Here is an 18716-nt window from a genome sequence, read left to right as displayed (position 1 = left end):
AAACATCAAAGAGCGGGGAAAGTCTCCTAGTGTTGGAGTATTTTATTGTAATTCCCACTTTTTTTTTTTTTACTTAACCATGTTCCTTTATTATAAACATAGTTATTTAATATTCTTCTCAGAAAAGCAACATGCTTAGCCATCTGCTTAGCTTTTGCCATTACGGTCCTTTGAAAACCGTCTTTGGAACTGATGCGATGAAATGACAGGTGACATGTATACGTTTGAAGCATATTCCTCGGCTTTATGTTCCCAAGTCGAAGGTTCTGCACAATTTTCAGAGTTCTGACACTTTCACACGGCTTTTCAAAACTGCTCCTGAAACCGACACCCTCCTGATCAATTCACAGAAATCCGCAATCACAGACATCTTTACGTCCGGGTACAGCCGCGTGCATTTCACACACTTAGAAGTGGAGCCTCGGATCTGAAGACAGAAGCCAGATCTCCGGACTTGCCGTCCGTCTCTCTCCCGATTCACTCGGAGTCGCCGCCGTTCAGGGGTCGGACCCGCGGGACCCACCCGCGGAGCTTCGCTTCCCTCCCTCTGCCCGCTGGCTTCTGCACGGCTTCCCGCCCAGCTCCCGCGGGACGCCACGGCCTTCGGGGTGGAAGCGCAGAAACCGCCTGCACCCCACCATCAGCCCGCACTCACAGTGCGCGCCGGTCTCCCCCCAGGCCATCCGATCGCAAACCGAAAAGCCGGAAACGCCGGAGACCGCGAACTCCCTCCCCGAGCCTCCACCGGCGACTCCCTCCCGCTCGGGAACCAGAGGCCGCCCTTCAGCCCTGACTCATCGAGCGCGGATGAGTCAGGCTCATCGGGCTCAGGCCCCGCGAAGCCCCGGAGCCGGCCTAGGTGTCTGTGGCGAACGCCAGACCGGGAGCCCTCACCATCCCGGCCAATCCCGAGCGGGCGTGGCACAGGCGGCTGCTCAGCGCCCCGCCGGCCAGGCCCAATGAGTCGAACGCGGAACTCGGGAGCAGGCGGAGGCCGGCGCGGGGCTGGGGCTCAGCTGGCCCGCCTGGCTCTGGGCGGCGGGCCTCCCAGCCGGGGACTCTGCGCCTGCGCCCGCCCGGCCGCTGTCCGCTCTCCCGGCGCCGCCGTGGTCCCGGCTGCGGCGCGCCGCCTGGGTGTCTGGGCGATCCATGGGCAGCGGCGAGGGCCACGATGACAGACTACGGCGAGGAGCAGCGCAACGAGCTGGAGGCTCTGGAGTCCATCTACCCCGACTCCTTCACAGGTGACTTCCGCGGCCGCGTGCCCGCAGCCGTCCCGGGTTGGGGTGGGATGGGCCGGAGCCGCCGCCGCCCTCGGCCTCCCGGGCCACGATGGTGGCAGGACAGCGAGGCCGCGCGGCCACCTCTCCCGCCCCTCTCTCCTCCAGTTCTTCCCGCGAAGTGTCCAGGCCACTTGGGAGCAACTCCGCGGCTGTTGCTCCGCCGGTTCCCTCGGACCTAAAAGTCCCGGCGAGGCTGGCTGGGTCCCAGGAGACTGTCAGGCCTCGAATTCGGTCCCGGACGCTTAGGTGCCGGTGTGACTTACGGGAACCGGAGGGTGAACGACATTAACACGAAACATACTCCACGCGGGAAACATGCTCCGCGTCCAGCGCCGCAAAGGCGCCCGTCTTCACATCCTCACCTGCTTTCGGGGAGAAGCCGTTTTCCTGCGAATAAAGTGTATGGGAATCAGAGTAGTGTTTATCTAGCATCAGTGTGCGAGCAGCATTGTTCTGGAAGTGTGTCCTTTTCCTTTAAAAAAAAAAAAAAAAAAGAGTGTCCTGGCATTCTGCAGAATGCCCAGTGAGTGATGGAGCCCAGAGTTCAGGTCCGCTGTGGACTCGCAGGCGGTCAGGCAGGAGGCGGCATTAGACTCCATCCAGCCCGGGCTGCGTGCAACCGGCGGGGCGGCGGGGGCTCGGGAACCGGGGGGCGGCGTGCTCTGGGTCCGACAGCGAGCTGGGTCTGGAACTCCTTTCCTGCACCTTCACCTTCAGACGTGTGGGATGTGGGATCAGGCTCCGGCTGGGATGGCGGGGGGTGGGGTGGGGGGGATGGGGGGGTGGGGGTGGGGCCGGGGAGGAGCAGATTACCTGGCAGGTTGAGCTAAGCAGAGGTTCTCAATCTGTGGGTCGCGACCCCTTTGGCGGCCGAACGACCCTTTCACAGGGGTCGCCTAAGACCATCCTGCATATCAGATATTTACATGACGATTCATAACAGTAGCAACATTACAGTTATGAAGTAGCAACGAAAATAATTTTATGGTTGGGTCACAACATGAGGAACTGAGAACCGCTGAGCTAATGTAACATGTTGAGAAGTGCATGACGTCAAGGAAGACACTTGTGTATTAAGCGGTGCTCCTTACGATTCTTTTAAAAAATATATATTTCTTTATTGATTTAAGAGAGAGGGAGGAAGAGAGAGAAACATCAGTGATGAGAGAGAATCATTGATTGGCTGCTTTCCGCACGCCCCCTACTGGGAATCAAGCCTGCAACCCGGGCATGTGCCCTTGGCTGGAATCGAACCGGGTACCTTTCAGTCCGCAGGCTGAGGCTCTATCCACTGAGCCAAACCGGCCAGGGCCAGACGATTCTTAAAATGCAGCAAGACAGCCGTGTCTGTGGCTTCTCCCACGTTACACTCCGTGTTGTTTTTTTGAGAAGTGATCAAATAAAAGCAGTCAGAGCGAGTTGAACCCGGATTTGTGGGACTTCTGTTCCCCCTGCCTTCCTCTGGGTGTCGTCTGTCACTGACCGTCAGAATTCAGTGTGTGAGGTTCGTTACTTCAACTCAAGCCCCAGCCTGGCCCCTCTCCCTTCCATCGTGTCGTGTAGTTTTCTCAGCTCTGCCTTGGACCGCTGCTTGCAATGGTAGCAAATGTTGTTCTGCTTTGCCAACAGGCAGATGTCTCTCAGCTACCCCGTGTAGCCCCGCCCCGTTCATGTTCTCTCTCACCAGCAGCTCAGCTGTGCTGTGAGGATGTCAATGGGGTGAGTGAAGAGGGCTTGAGAGTGTCGTTAACTGGGTGTGTATGGAGTCTGGCTCCCTTCTCTCTCCTTGCTTATGTGTCAGTGTCTAAATAAATTGGAATATAGGGGCAGTTGTTGGATATACTCTTAATTGTGACATGTGGCCATTCCGGTTACATTGGAAATGGCACAGGCACGGACACTGTGTAGGCAGAGTTCAGAAGGCATTAAGATGTGCTATTGTTCTCGTTTCTTTGGACATAAAGTATCCCTCATTAAATACTGTGCATATAAGCATTTATAAAAGTGATACATTTTTAACCCTACAACAGCCTTGGTGGTTCTTTTGTATTGTGGTAGGCCCTGATACAGTTCAGTGTATGTAATTCTTGTCAGAGGCAAAAGTGCTTGAGGATTATGTGTTAGGATAATAAAAGACCAATAATAAGTTGATGACTATTTGACGCCTGCAAGTATTCTGCAGGATCAGCTGAGCCCATCAGTCTCTAATTCCTATCAACATTCCTAGAGTCTTTGCAATAAATAAATTGAGATGTTTTGATTAATAGTTTTTTCAAAAATCCTGCCTTACTTGTTAATCATGTTCTTTAGGAAACCTCTCAGGGAAAAGACAGAGAACTTTGGAATAAAATGTTTTCATGTTGAGTCTTTTGAAATCTTCAGGATTTGCAAGGTTTACTGTTTGACAGCCTTCTTTTGTGTTGATGATTTTATACTTTCACATTTTCGGATCAGGTTTAAGAAAGAAAGATTGCTTGTGTCAGTTAGTCAAGGGACACAAATTGGCAGTTTTCTAACTACATTTTGAATCACACTTAATATTGGATTTTTAATATCATATTTGGTAAATGCTCAATGCTGTTGATGAAGGATGTAGATATGCCTTTTTTTTTTTTTTTTTTTTGATAGATGGTTGAGTGCTTGACAGAAAAGCCTTGTTAAGCACATTATGACCCCCTTGTGGAAGCAGGAGGCATAGGCCAGCCAGCTGTAGCCTTAGCCATATAGACCTAGCTTAACCTCAGAATTGGTTGCTTAACTATCTGCAAAGAACTTTTGGTCCAGTGTTGCATTTGTTGTAAATTCTAAACATATCATAATACAGTTTCTTCTTTTTGCCTGTTCTATAGCTTGACTGCACATTGACCCAGTATTTCCAACTACTAGTCTTCCAAAATACAAACAGACTCTCCTGTAACACATTCTCCTTCAGTAGTGCCTCACTAGGCAAGGTCCAGCTAAGGTCGTAGAATTTGGTTATTTCCATTTCTGTATCAGCATCTCTGGCTATGAGAAGTTTTGTTGAAACGTATGTGTTGGCTTTGGGCTAACCAAAAGTCTAGTTCCCCGAATTCTGGTTGGTCTTACAAAGAGAGGTAATCCTGTATTTGCTGGGTCAGTACCTCAAAGTAGCAGCCATGAGCCTTTAACATTTATGATTGCATCTTACAGATGGGGCAGAAGTCATCATGTGAAAGCAGTTTTTCTTGACAGACACATCCTAAGAAGCAAAGGGGCTATTTTAATATGCTGTCTGGTACTTTGTTAAAACCTTAATGTCATTTGTGTGTCCCTTTAGTGTACTTGTCAGCTACTCTACCTCTTTTATCTCTGTTCTTGACAAAATCTTTAATTCTGTCCATCTGTCCCTATATCACCTACCACTTCTACCCCCCACTGGTTCATTCCACTATGCCCAACAACCTGACTCTTTTTCTCAAATGCATTTGATCCACTTACAATGGTGGAAGTCTAGTATCTTTAGGAAGGCTGATCTTTCCTCTACTTGCCCCAACAGTAATGCATTGGAACTGGGATTATTCCTTCAGCAGGATACAGGAATCAGTCATCTTTGCAAGCCCAGTTAAGTAACTTTCCCATCCCTATTTTAGTCATCTCCAAGCTTTGGCATATTATTCTTTTCCATGTTTTTTTAAATACACTTTAAAAAATTAGGTTTAGCTGTGACAGAAAACCTCAAATTACAGTGGTTTTTAAAAGGTAAAAGTTTATTGCTCTTGCACATAAAAAATAGTTGTGTAGCTCTCATCCAAAACTTCCTCAGGGACCCAGGCTTTTTAGTTCTTTGTCATCCCCAAGATGTAGTCACCCTCATGGTAAAGATGGTAGCATTCCTTTTCCAGGCAGTAGGTTAAAGAAAATATAGTTGAGGAAATTTCCTAGAAACTGTCAAAGGACTTACTTGCTTCCATCTCAATTAGTTGGAACTCAGTCATTTCATGAGACCTAACTGGAAGGGAGGCTGAGAAATGTACTTTTTATTCTGTGTGCTCAATTAAAAATGGTCAGTATGCTCAGTTAAAAATGGTCTGATTGGCCCCGGTTGGGTAGCTTTGTTGGTTAGGGTGTTGTCCCGATATGTCAAGGTTGCCCGTTCAATCCCCCGTCAGGATACATACAAGAATCAACCAAATGAATGCATAAATAAATGGAACAACAAATCGATGTTTCTCTCTCTCCCTCTCTCTCTCCTTCTCTCTCTCTTCCTTCCTTTTTCTCACTCTTAAAAAAAATGGTATGCCTGGAAGAAGGGGAGAGGATTTGGTGGGATATTAGCAGTGTTCTCCAGTATCCTTTTTGTTGTTGTTTCTGGGTCACAGTTTTTTCTCTCTAATGGCTGCCGGGTGTAGTGGGTATTATTAGCTCTGTGTCCTTAGGCCAGTGGTTCTCAACCTTGGCTGCACATTAGAATCACCTAAGAATCTTTTTAAAATCCTGATTTCTGGGCCCCATCCTTTGGAAATTCTGTTTTTTTGTTACTAATGTTGTGGCCCCACCCCATAACGAGGAAACAGAATTTCCGGAGGATGAGGCCCAGAAATCAGGATTTTAAAAAGATTCCCAGGTGATTCTAATGTGCAGCCAAGGTTGAGAACCACTGCCTTAGACAAATCATATAACTTCTCCCGTCCTCAGTTTCCATATCTGTTTAATGAAGAATAATGTAAATGGAAATACTTTATAACTGTTAACTATAAGACACTCTTCACTGGAAATTTACCATATTAGTTTCTGATTCTTCTAATAATAGCTTTATAATTCCTCGTCCTTATCAGCGAATAGTTTTGATTTCCGTTTTCATCAACTGCTGACGAAATGGAAATCAATAGCCACCCCTTGGAATTGCCATCTTCAAAAATCTGGCTTCTGAGATTCCTCTTTCTGTCTATAAACTTTGTAGCCCTCTAGTTCTTTCATCCCGTGCTTTCACGGAACATGCCGTTCGTCATGATCTCTTATGGATTAATTGTTTATCAGCTGCTTTCGTGTTCATGTTGCCTCCCTAATCTGTCTGGCTCCAAAGGTCAGGCAGTTGGAGATGTTCTTGCTACCACCCATATCATCATTTACCAAGTATTTACCAGTTGTGATTGTTAGAAGCCCAGTCTATTGGGAAAAGACACTGGATAAGTAATATACAGCGCAGTGTGATGGCTCTTTCATGGAAGTGTGTATAGGGTGCAGCTGGGGCATAGGGAGAGATGAGGGTCTGAGCTGTTTTGGAAAACTGAGGGGTGATGAGGAGTTATAGGAATGAAATGTGGGGAAGGGCTGTTACAGAAAACCGGAGAAGAACCAAGCAACGCTTAGAGAGATGGTTACATTTATTATTATGCGGGCCCAGAGAAAAATGTCTCTAGAATTCTGGGCGAAGTCACACAGGAAGTTTCCTGTATTTATACCTTTTTACCCTTTTTGTCTCCCAAATATGGGGTTTCCCGGTCCCCTTTGCAAGTTCTTTTTTTTTTTTTAATATATTTTATTGATTTTTTTACAGAGAGGAAGGGAGAGGGATAGAGAGTCAGAAACATCGATGAGCGAGAAACATCGATCAGCTGCCTCCTGCGCATCTCCTACTGGGGATGTGCCCACAGCCAAGGTACATGCCCTTGACCGGAATTGAACCTGGGACCTTTCAGTCCACAGGCCGACGCTCTATCCACTGAGCCAAACCGGTTACAGCCCCTTTGCAAGTTCTTAAAGAGCCCCTATGTGCTGGGGCTTTGAGACCTCGACCAAAGGCTTGGCCTGGTGCCAGCACTGATAACTTTGGGGAAGGTTCAGTGGCCTCCTGAAATGGGAGTAGTCTTATTTTCCTTATTATTTAAGCCAGCAAGCATTTACAGAAGCCAAAATGCAGGGTTAAAATTTCAAACAGCACTTTTTATATAAGATGGATGCTTCAGGACCACAGCATGAGTAGAAGGATGAGTCTGTGTCCAATGGGCAAGTGGCCTGGTATTGCTAGAATATAAAGGGAGAAGTGGGAGTTGTGGAAATGAGACCTGACAAGTAAGCAGGGGCCAGATCACAAAGGGCCTCGGTAGGAATTTAGGCATGATCTTACAGGCCAAGGGTTCATTGCCCATTTCCTCCCCACCAGCTGCACAGGCACATATGCATTGTAGACACATTGGAGGTGCACGTTGTAGACACTGCCGTATCAGACCTGGATCTTGATAGCTGGGGTGGTTCACAAATAAAAGTCTTTTCTTGAATTTGTTTTTACCTCTCATGGCTGCTGCTTTTCTTTTCATTTCTGGCACTTTTTCCTCCTCTTATGTTGGAGACCGGGTGTAAGCTGACACGGTCCTTGCACCTGAAGGGGCTAGCAAGGCTGGGACCCTTACCCACACAGTTTTCCCAGACTTGTTTGGGTGGCGGTTATCAGTAGAATAAGAGCAACCTTTGTAGAATGAGAACAGCCTTTCATGGCTTACCTAGAAGTCTGTAACTATTTACTGAGATTTGCTGTACTGAGAATTTGTCCTTCTGCTCTGTCTCTCCCTAAGAGATTAAGAGGAACAAAGAATACATTCCTCTTGACAGACCTCCTATTCAGTGTTTTGTGTATAAAAGGCATTGCGTGGTTAATAAACTTGCTGCAGTTCCTCGATTGACCTGTAGTCCTCCCCATCCCGCTCTCCTGTCTTTCTTTCTTCTCTTAATTCCCACCTCCCTACCTCAGCCCAGTTCAACCTGTCAGGCTGGCCCTGACACTCTTACATTTCGCCCCCCAAATTTAGGGTTCCTTACAAAGCTGGCTTTGGTCCTTATTTCACTCTCCATTTTCTCTCTAGTCTTATAGCTTTAGCTATCACCTCTTTGTGAATGATCCCAAATTAAATTCAAACCTACCTCCAGCTCCATTTGCTCATTTCTGATTGCATACTCAATTCCTCCAACTGAAGGTACTCTGTGTCCTTCAAATGAATCACATTTGATTTTTCTTTTGCATTTCTTGTTTTTGTTCGTGGCTCCACCATCCTCTGCCTGCATATTTAAAATGTCATTCATTACCATGTTCCTTGCTATTCCCATTGGTGCCAACCTCCTTCAGAACCTCATTATCTTTGTTGGGACAGTTTCATTAGCTATCCAGTTCATCCTGCCTCTCTGGTCTCCTTTCTTTCCTTTCACTTTATGCACTGTTGCTAGATTTATTTCGTGTGTTTAGAAATACAATTCTGACCATATCACTGCTGCTAAGAAACAAAAAATAAAAACCTATCACTGTCCACAACTAAACTTTCAACTGTACTTTAAACTAGTGTTCCTCATTCACCTCACTCATACACATTTCCATCAAATGGGATAGTTTCTTGTTCCCTATTGTTCCTTAAGCTTTTCTACCATTATACCCTTGCTGCTGTGTTAATCTACATCTTTTTCTCCATCTCTACTTACCACTAGGCCTTAATTCATGGCCTAGCTCAAATGATTTTACTGGGATTTCTCAGCTGGAAAAAAGTTTTTCTTTTTAAATGAAACTCTATAAAGTTATTAAGTTCTGCAGTTACTACCTATATAACCTTGGGAAAATTAGTAAAAAGCTTTTATCTCAGTTTTCACATCTATAAAACTGGTATGATACAATATTTAATTGATTCTAAGACATATTTTTACATTTTAACATCTCTGCAATATGAATTTGCCTTATAAAATCTATCATGTATCGTAGTTTAATTGCAGCTTTTTTTTCTTAGTGGTACATAAAGTAGCGTGTATCTTATACTTGATAGCCTTTTAAGTTTGGTGAAATACAGTAACAATATAAAATCATGGTTTTGGTGTGAGAATTAACAGGTCTTTATGTAAGTGCATAGCACAGTGCAGGCACAAAGTAATGCTCAATAAATGTTAGCTGTTGTTATTGGCTATAAGTGATTCCTAACATACCACCTCATGAAGTCCTAGAAAATGGTAGTAAGTTGTAATGTCATTGGGTTGAACCTTTATTTCTGTACTTTTAATGTTTACATTTCATGACCTGTAAATACTAAAGTTGGTCACGAAAAGAAATAGGAATGAAATATATCAAATATATTTTACACATTTGTTTTTAAAAAAAGGTAGAGCCAATCATAAAAGGCTTTATTATAATTTCTGTTCAGGGACATTTTCATCATGGGCTGGCCTGTCTGAGGCCCATTAAAATAGGAGTCCAGTGAGTCTTTTATCTTTCCGACAAACACCTCTCAAGTAATCGTAGGTGTTCATCGTTGTTTCAAGTACTTTTAAACTTCAAATTTTTATTGTTAGTGAATATTTATGAAACTCGGAAGTTCCGGAGTGGGGAAAGCTGAGTAGTTTCCATAGTGACTCTGCAGAGATCCCATGCTCTTCCATTTCAGAGAGAGGCTGCTGACCTGATCCACCCTTGTCAGGGGCCAGTGCTTCCCAGGCCTGGAGGGAGGCACTGGCTTTTCTCATGGACTCAGCAGCTGTCATGGGTGGCTTGACTTTCCTTGTTTATTCTTGTCATGGTTCTGAATGCCAGTTTTCTTTGTTTGGTACTAGAGATGCTGTGGGAGAGATTACCTAGAAGACACAAGCTCTAACAAATTAATATTTACTATTTGTCATGAAGATTCGGAATTGTATTTCAGAATATATTAGTGTAAAAATTAGTGATAATACTGAATATTTATCAGTGGCTAGTTTCTAATAAGAAACATCAAACTTTTTGTTATTCCATTTGGGAAATTTTTAGAATATAATTTTCCATATATAGGTGGAGATTTTGAATTAAAGGTATATTACTTAATTATTTTAATTGATTTGATAAAACTCCAGGAAGGTATCTACTATAGGTATTTCTTTCCAGATTAAAGACAACCAGAGATTTAAATAGAAAATTGATGGATGTGTTTTATCATTTGCGTGTTCTACTTAATCTGTATTTGCACAAGTGGAATCACTTTCCCTGACTGGGTAGTGATATTTGGCTAATGAGGAAAGCATCTTAATAACTTAACCTCTATGTATATTTTCTTGCAGTATTATCAGAAAACCCTCCTAGTTTCACCATTACTGTGACATCCGAGGCTGGAGAAAATGATGAAAGTAAGTCTAATAAAAAAATACTTGTGGTTTTTCTAAGCCTCTCAGGAATTTTACTCATTCCAGAGCCATTCTGTGCTGGGCTTTGCAGATGCAGAGGTGCTGAGGTGCTGTTAAGAATCTAGTGTAGCCGAGGCCGGTTTGGCTCGGTGGATGGAGCGTCGGCCTGCGGACTGGGGGGTCCTGGGTTCGATTCCGGTCAAGGGCATGTGCCTGGGTTGCGGGCATATCCCCGGTGGGAGATGTGCGGAAGGCGGCTGATCGATGTTTCTCTCTCATCGATGTTTCTGGCTCTCTGTCTCTCTCCCTTCCTCTCTGTGGAGAATCAATAAAATATATTTTTTTAAAAAAATCTAGTGTAAGTGTTGTGCATTTCTAGTTGGTATGCCATGTAAACATGACTTCTAGAGAAATAGAAAATCAATAAAATACATTCTGATACAATACCAGTAAGTTTAGTTTTTAAAAGCAAAACAGAAACATTAACGATACATCAGATGGAGAAAAAGTAAGATATTTTTTGGCCAAAACAAGACTTGGCATGCATATGTATTCCAGTGGTTGTGTGGCATTTTGTTCAGTGATTATTATTTTTCCATGACTTTTTTATCTTTGGACATTTAGATTGTTTACTGGATTTTTGCTGCTATAAATTAGTCAAGATAAACACCTATCTGTGTGGTTTTATCTCTCTCTTTAGGATGGATATTCTACTGTTATTTAAATATATATGTATAGATGAGTTAAGTGAAAAGTTTTTCACACAGCCTCTCATACTGTCTACTTCAAAACATATCATCTAACAGCCCATAGCAATCCCCTGCTGGTGTTGTGCTGACAAAAATATAGGTCCCAGGGCTACCGCCAGGTCTTCTGCACTGGGACTGGCTTCAGTAGAGGCCTAAAAATGAGCCTACGACAGTAATTATTCTGTGTTGTATGTTGTACCTTTTGTTCATCTTGAGGGTTTTAAAAATAGTGTAACTGGTTTTTCTTTAACCTGTTTTTCTTTGCAGGAAAATCTTTCGTGCTTTTTATTGACACGTAAATTAATTACTGATTCAACAAAGATGTTGACTTCTCTATTATTTACACTTTAAAGTATTCATAGCAAACTGTTTTCTGGTGTTTTTAGCTGTCCAGACTACCCTCAAGTTTACATACAGTGAGAAATACCCAGATGAAGCCCCCCTTTATGAAATATTCTCCCAGGAAAATCTAGAAGATAATGATGTCACAAGCATCTTAAAATTATTAGCATTACAGGTAAGGTTTTGTAATGGTATTATTTTTTTGGCCTTAAGTATTATACATCAATTGCAAGAGTCAAAAAATTCTATTAAACATGTATAATTATTACATTGAAAAAGCAGAATTCATATATATATATATATATATATATATATATATATATATATAATAAAGAAATATGCTAATTAACCAGGACACTGTAACGGGTGGACCGGACAGGAGGAGGTTGCTCGCACAGCGTCTGGGGTGGGGCAGCAGGGGCCTCCATGTGCCTACGCTGGGGGAGGGCCTGATCAGCAGCAGCCACGGCTGCTTCAAGGGCCGGACCAGAGGGTGGGCAGTGCTGCACGATTTCGAATCGTGTGTTGGGCTCCTAGTATGTATATATATTTGTTTCCTACTCTGTCTTTAGACTTAAGCTGTTCCTGTATCCCTATTTTGAACTCAGTCAGCCCCATGACTTTTAGATATAAAAAGTCTGACAGGTAAAAGCACAACTTCAATTAGATTCTCAGAATATCCAGTTCCATGTGCAGTTAAAAATTCCAACTGAAAAGAATTGAAATTTTCAACCCCTCTGACCTGTTGCAGGCTAGTTGCCTGCAATCTGGGAAGAAGAATAGTGATTGATTTTTTTCTTATGTCTCCTTATCCCTAAGCTTACAAATAGCAACAATGGTTTGTGACTCCTCTAAGAGGGGAGATTATGAAGAAGAAAAATGGGTATTGGAGAATTTTTATTTGGCTAGTTCTGTGGTGGGATGGGCTACCCACAGTATTCAGAGCTGTCTCTTGCTTGGGTAGAGAGTTTCCATGTGTTCTTCAGAGTAGGGAGTAGGGAGGACAAGCAAAATCTTTACCGTCTTAAAATCAGAAGTCCTAGTTTTGTTTGTTTGCTCTAAGAATCAACAGAAAACATGTCTCCATCTTAAATGTGACTTGTATATTTCCAAGAGTATTGATCTTCTTAATGTTGATACTTTAAAAATATCTGGAGCTCCCAGCAAGTGTGGCTCAGTGGTTGAGCGTTGACCTATGAACCAGGAGGTCATGGTTCAATTCCCAGTCAGGGCCTTCAAATGACCAACTTCAAAGTAGCTTTTGCATTGTAGTCCTTCCATGAGTCAGAGATGCTTTTATATTTGGTTTTGAACCATTTCAAATCAAAAGAAAAAGGTAGATGAAGATAAATCACAGAACTACCTACAATCTTTATTATTATTATATTATGTTAGTAAATTGTTCTGGCCTTAAAGTTCACTTCATTGTCACAGCTCTTAAAATATCCAAAAGGAACTAAAATAATGAAAATATGCTTAAGAGCTGATGCTACTAGCTACTATAGGAAAGGTCTTCTGAATTCTATCTACATGTATGACTATTAAACAGAATTTACTGAAATGTCTGGTTTAGGTTGGATATAGTAAATTACTTTAAAATTTAAGATATTGTTTATATATGTTCAGTTCTTAAATAATCACTTATTCAAGTGTCTGAACTGATATATAACTGAATTAGTAATCATATTATGAATGCACGGAATTTAGTTATTATGCTGAAACACTAATGGATTTTTTTAATTTGTCTGAGAAGTATGCTTCTCACTACAACCCCTTTTTTTTGTTGTTGCTTTTTTGTTTGTTTGTTTGTTTTGTTACATAGGCAGAAGAAAACCTTGGTATGGTGATGATCTTTACTTTGGTAACAGCTGTCCAAGAAAAATTAAATGAAATAGTGGATCAAATAAAAACTAGAAGAGAAGAAGAAAAAAAACAAAAAGAAAAAGAAGCAGAAGAAGCCGAAAAGGTATATTAAAAGCCATGGTTTTTTCACTATTCTCTAAATCTGCCCTCCCTCCCTTCTGTTTTTTGTTGTTGTTGTTGTTTTTATCTGTTTTTGTTTTTGGAAATTTAAGTGATTTTTTGGAACTCCCAAAAATAAATGAAAATAAATTTTAGTAAAGCTTTATAAATAAAATCTTAGGAGTTCCTCATTTTGTTGGTGGCATAACACAAGTAACAATAATCAGTAAAGTTTAGTAAAGCTCATGCAGGTAAGATCAAGAAATATAAATTACTTCACTTATGGTATAGAGCAGGGGTGGGCAAACTTTTTGACTCGAGGGCCACAATGGGTTCTTAAACTGGACCGGAGGGCCGGAACAAAAGCATGGATGGAGTGTTTGTGTGAACTAATATAAATTCAAAGTAAACATCATTACATAAAAGGGTACGATCCTTTTTTTTTTTTAGTTTTATTCATTTCAAACGGGCCGGATCCAGCCCGCGGGCCGTAGTTTGCCCACGGCTGGTATAGAGTTTAGAATTAATAATGCCCCCACCAGAGTGATTTAAATACATTCATGCAATGCTTAACACGAATATGTTTTGAGAAATGCATTGTTAGGCATTTCATCATTGTGCGAACATCATAGAGTACACTTATACGAACCGAGATGGTATAGCCTCCTGCACATCTGGGCCATAAGGTATAGCCTGTTGCTCCTAGGCTACAGACCTGTACGGCATGTCGCTGTGCTGAACACTGTAGGCATTTATAACACAATCTGTGTATGCACTAGGTCAGTATTTGTGTACCCAAACATAGAAAAAGTACAATAAAAATTGGTATAAAAGATAAAAATGGTACACCATTAGACTTTATAAAGACTGCACACTTAGGCTACACTAAATTTATAAAATATGAGATTAAATCAAGCACAAGAGAAAATGATGCAGTTAAGAAACTTGGTAAACACAAGATGTATGAGGCTGCTGGTGTAACATGGCATACTGCTTTACAGTAAACTTTTCATATAAATAGAAAGAGTACATTCTAAAATAACGATAAAAGTACAGTATAGTAAATGCATAAACCAGTAACATAGTTGTTTATTATCATTATCAAGTAGTAGCGTCCTATCTAATAAAAAAGTACTGTGCAAATTAGCCGTCACTCCGTCACAAAGATGGTGGCGCCCAGTCCCCTCAGCCCTGCCAGAGTCTCCCAGTCCTGTGGGGGCGGCCACTAACAGCAGGCAGCATGAGCAGCCTGGCAGAATGCTTGCTTCGTCGCCACGGCAACGAGGCAAGTGTTCCGCCTGGCCGCAGAGGGCCTCTGGGCAGTGGGTACAGAGCGTCCCGCCCTGGCCGTGGAGGGCCCCAGGGCTGCAGATGTGGAGTGGCCAAGTCCCACAGAGAGCAGAGAACCACGGGGAGTGGGCCTAAGTTGTCAGGGCTCCTGGATTGGAGAGGGTGCAGGTCAGGCTGAGGGGCCCATCCCCCGTGCACGAATTTCATGTACTGGGCCTCTAGTTGTATATCATTGTATGTGCAATATTTTTTTAAAAAATATATATTTTATTGATTTTTTACAGAGAGGAAGGGAGAGGGATAGAGAGTTAGAAACATCGATGAGAGAGAAACATCGATCAGCTGCCTCCTGCACACTCCCTACTGGGGATGTGCCCGCACCCAAGGTACATGCCCTTGACCGGAATCGAACCTGGGACCTTTCAGTCTGCAGGCCGATGCTCTATCCACTGAGCCAAACCAGTTTCAGCGTGTGCAATATTTTTATACAACTAGTAGCACAGTAAGTTTGTTTACATCAGCATCACCACAAACACATAGTACACTACCCTATGACATTTGGACAGCTACGATGTCACTAGCCTAGAGGAATTTTTCTACTCTGTTATCTTACACAACCACTGTCGTATAGGTATCCGTCATTGACTAAAATGTTGTTATGCGGCACATGACTGTATTTACAAAAAGAAAACCTCAAATTCTGAAATAAAGTAGAAAGATAAGCTATGATGCTAGTGTTCTAAATTGATGTGTATTCAAAACATCACTATTGACAGCAACAGCTTTCTTCTAAATAGTGAATAGCAATGGTTGTATGTTGCATATTATCTTTGTTTTTTGTAATAAAAATTATAAATGGACTTTTTCAGAATAAATCGCCAAAACCAATGAGAGTAGCCAGTGCAGGCATATATCATTTTAAACACTTTAAAACTTAAAACAGTTTTTCCTGTAAGTGGCTATATTCATTTGTCTAGAAGATCATTAAGTCTTATGTTTTAAACTGTTGTCTCACTTATCTGGTAACCTGTCTTTTTTATTTTCCAAGCAATTATTTCATGGCACTCCTGTTACAATTGAGAATTTCTTAAGTTGGAAAGCCAAGTTTGATGCAGAACTCTTGGAAATTAAAAAGAAACGAATGAAAGAAGAAGAACAAGCAGGAAAAAATAAATTAAGTGGTATGACTTGCCCCTATTTCTGCTCCCCTAAACATTTTGGCATTAGTTCTGATATAGCAAGAGGATCATTTGAACAGATTTCTATGAGACATTTTTTTTTATCCTCACCTGAGGATATGTTTACTAATTTTAGAGATGAAGGGAGAGAGAGAGAGAAACATCAATGTGAGAGAAAAACATCGCTTGGTTGCCTCTTGCACCTGCCCCAACCAGGGATCAAATCCACAACCTAAGTATGTGTCCTGACTGGGAATCGAACCCAAAACCTTTTGGTGCACAGGATGATACTGCAGCCAACTGAGCCATGCAGCCAGGGCTGTAAGAAAATATACTTAGGCATCCAGGGGAAAAAACGAGAAAGCATTCTCTCTACATGTTGATGTATTTTCACACTTAATTATAATTAATGTTTATGGGTTATCTTTGATCTAAATATTACAATGATAGATCTTGAGGTACAGCTACGATGACTTCCAGGATTATAAGCCTTAGAAGTGATAGAGTCACATTTGTTTTTCTAGGACTCGAGGCAGACTAGGTTATCAGTTGTTCCATTTTAATGCAAATACATTTTATATGCCTCTTAGCTCAGTTCGTAAATTTATTGAAATTCAGAAAAACAGATTTTCAGACTTTTTCCTGGAGAGTTGTAGAAGATGGAAGAAAACTATGCTGTTCAAATTAAACATATTTATTTCTTTTAGGGAAACAGCTATTTGAAACAGATCATAATCTTGACACATCTGATATCCAATTCTTGGAGGATGGTAAGATAATATTAGAATTCCACATGTATATATTGTACTGTTTTTAATATTAACCCCTGAAAATCAGAGTAATAATGACAATAAATCTTTCCTCCCAAGGGTATAAAGAAATACATTTTAAAGAATAAATTCTAATGTTTGATAAATTTGTACATAAACTATAGCAATATATTCTTTAAAGTTTTCTGATCACTTAAGCAAAAGCAAATATAGCAATAGATAAACAATTAAGATCACATTAGCTTCTAACAACTTGTAAACCAGGCCCATGGTCAGTGATCATCAACTTTGTATGACCAGGACATATCATTGTCTTCAATTTGTCACATGCCACATCATAAATAATTCATTCTAGAAAGGCTTTTTTTATAACTGGATTTTTTTAGACTATGAACTGGAAGCACAAAGTTGTTGTTAAAATGTGTGAGTCTCTGCTGACCATTACAGACCATTGTTGGCCTGTAATGATTTGCAGTAGCAATTTAATATTTCATCACCTCCCTTGCATGTGGAGAAGTTTCTGTTTGTACCTTTCATTCCCAAGTATAAGACTAAAGGTGAAATCTTGTTTTTTTGCAGCTGGAAACAATGTGGAAGTAGATGAGTCTTTGTTCCAGGAAATGGATGACTTGGAGCTGGAGGATGACGAGGATGATCCAGACTACAATCCTGCTGACCCAGAGAGCGACTTGACCGATTGATGGGCCATCCCCATCTGCCGAGGCTTGACTGCCACAGCATCTGTGGTTATGCCGAGAGGGTGTTGATTTTCCTTCCTTTTTTTCTAAGAAAAAACAATTTTCAGGAGAATATTCTTCTGAAAGCTTTCATCAATGAACTAATAAACTGACCTTAAAATTTCAAATATAAAATGTTCAATTCCTCTTATTAGTGAGAAGAAGCTCACATACAGTCAAACTTCATTTCTCAAACGTCTGCCATCTTGAACAATTCGGTTCTCAACTAAATTGTTCACAGAACTAATGTTGAATCATACCTTGGTTTTCCACTCGACAACCTTTTCATGTTGATACCTCACCATGATAAAGTCTCTCAGGCAACAAACAAAGGAGAGAAATAAACATTAGCACAATTTTAAAACATAAAGAGGCCATCAAGAATGCTAATGTTGTTAAAGGTGTGAAAGAAACAATGATCACGGGCAATTGAAGAGGTAGAAAAACTTGTTTTGGATAAATGAAAAGCAGTTAGTCTAGTGATGGCGAACCTTTTGAGCTCGGCGTGTCAGCATTTTGAAAAATCCTAACTTAACTCTGGTGCCGTGTCACATATAGAAATTTTTTGATCTTTGCAGCCATAGTAAAACAAAGATTTATATTTTTGATATTTATTTTATATATTTAAATGCCATTTAACAAAGAAAAATCAACCAAAAAAATGAGTTCGCGTGTCACCTCTGACACGTGTGTCATAGGTTCGCCATCACTGAGTTAGTCAGTGACAGCATTTCGGAGGCAGTGATATGAACAAGCAAAGATATTGCATGCTGTTCTGAAAGACACCCCTGGACCAAGTGCCAAAAGTGATTTAAAGCTAGTAGGGGGTGTTTTGATAAGTTTAAGAAAAGAAGTGTTTATTTACAGATTAAACAGTACATTAGACATGTATATAAGAAAGGTGAAAATGAATTCATTTGGAGATCTGGAATGGATTAATTCAATTTACATAATTTCTAATGGGAATTGATTCCGTTTTTGAAAAAATCACTTCTCCAACAGCCCTCTGGAACGAATCAAGTTCGAGAACTGAGGTTCCACTGTATTTTAAATCATTTTGTGTTGGAAAGAGATCTTCAGACTAGAATATAGACTGCTGCTATGCTTAGGTGTGGTTTTATATACCAGGAATTGGAATAACTCAGTGACTTTTGGATTCTAAGTGTTGTCATTCATATACATACATTACTATAAGACTGAGGTGAATAGAGTATTAAACTTTCTGAATTCTAGCCTTTGGGTATGATAAATTTAAGTCTTAACAAAACCAGAAGCACATATTATAGTCAGGAATAAAATGGACTTTAGTCCTATTTGAATC

The 18716-nt window shown here is 41.4% G+C and overlaps 1 protein-coding gene across 3 annotated transcripts; it reads left to right on the top strand.

Moving 5' to 3' along the window:
* The first annotated feature begins 403 nt into the window (after positions 1 to 403).
* On the top strand, positions 404 to 18501 carry RWDD1 (RWD domain containing 1). 3 transcript variants are annotated; one of them, XM_081095105.1, is made up of 7 exons: positions 404 to 1244; positions 10305 to 10370; positions 11503 to 11633; positions 13281 to 13424; positions 15759 to 15891; positions 16596 to 16658; positions 17238 to 18501. In XM_081095105.1, the coding sequence occupies exons 1-7, from the start codon at positions 1172 to 1174 to the stop codon at positions 17357 to 17359; spliced, it is 732 nt and encodes a 243-aa protein (XP_080951231.1). In that variant the 5' UTR covers positions 404 to 1171; the 3' UTR covers positions 17360 to 18501. The 3 variants fall into 3 exon arrangements, with proteins under 3 accessions (XP_080951231.1, XP_080951232.1, XP_080951233.1); XM_081095107.1 differs by lacking the exon at positions 404 to 1244 and adding an exon at positions 4807 to 4865; XM_081095106.1 differs by lacking the exon at positions 10305 to 10370 and having other exon boundaries at positions 1026 to 1244.
* The last annotated feature ends 215 nt before the right edge of the window (positions 18502 to 18716 follow it).

The sequence above is a fragment of the Myotis nattereri genome, assembly GCF_964212035.1.
Source record: "Myotis nattereri genome assembly, chromosome: 6".
NCBI classification, from domain to species: Eukaryota; Metazoa; Chordata; class Mammalia; order Chiroptera; family Vespertilionidae; genus Myotis; species Myotis nattereri.
Note: the sequence above shows the minus strand (reverse complement) of the source record. Positions and strands in the feature narration are given on the sequence as shown.

What these genes read in the sequence shown, in the direction of transcription:
- RWDD1 (XM_081095105.1), top strand. Translation starts at nt 1,172, where the DNA reads ATGACAGACTACGGCGAGGAGCAGCGCAACGAGCTGGAGGCTCTGGAG. An exon ending in TAAAATTATTAGCATTACAG is followed by an intron (nt 11,634 to 13,280) that starts GTAAGGTTTTGT and finishes TTTGTTACATAG; the next exon opens with GCAGAAGAAAACCTTGGTAT. An exon ending in AGGAAAAAATAAATTAAGTG is followed by an intron (nt 15,892 to 16,595) that starts GTATGACTTGCC and finishes TATTTCTTTTAG; the next exon opens with GGAAACAGCTATTTGAAACA.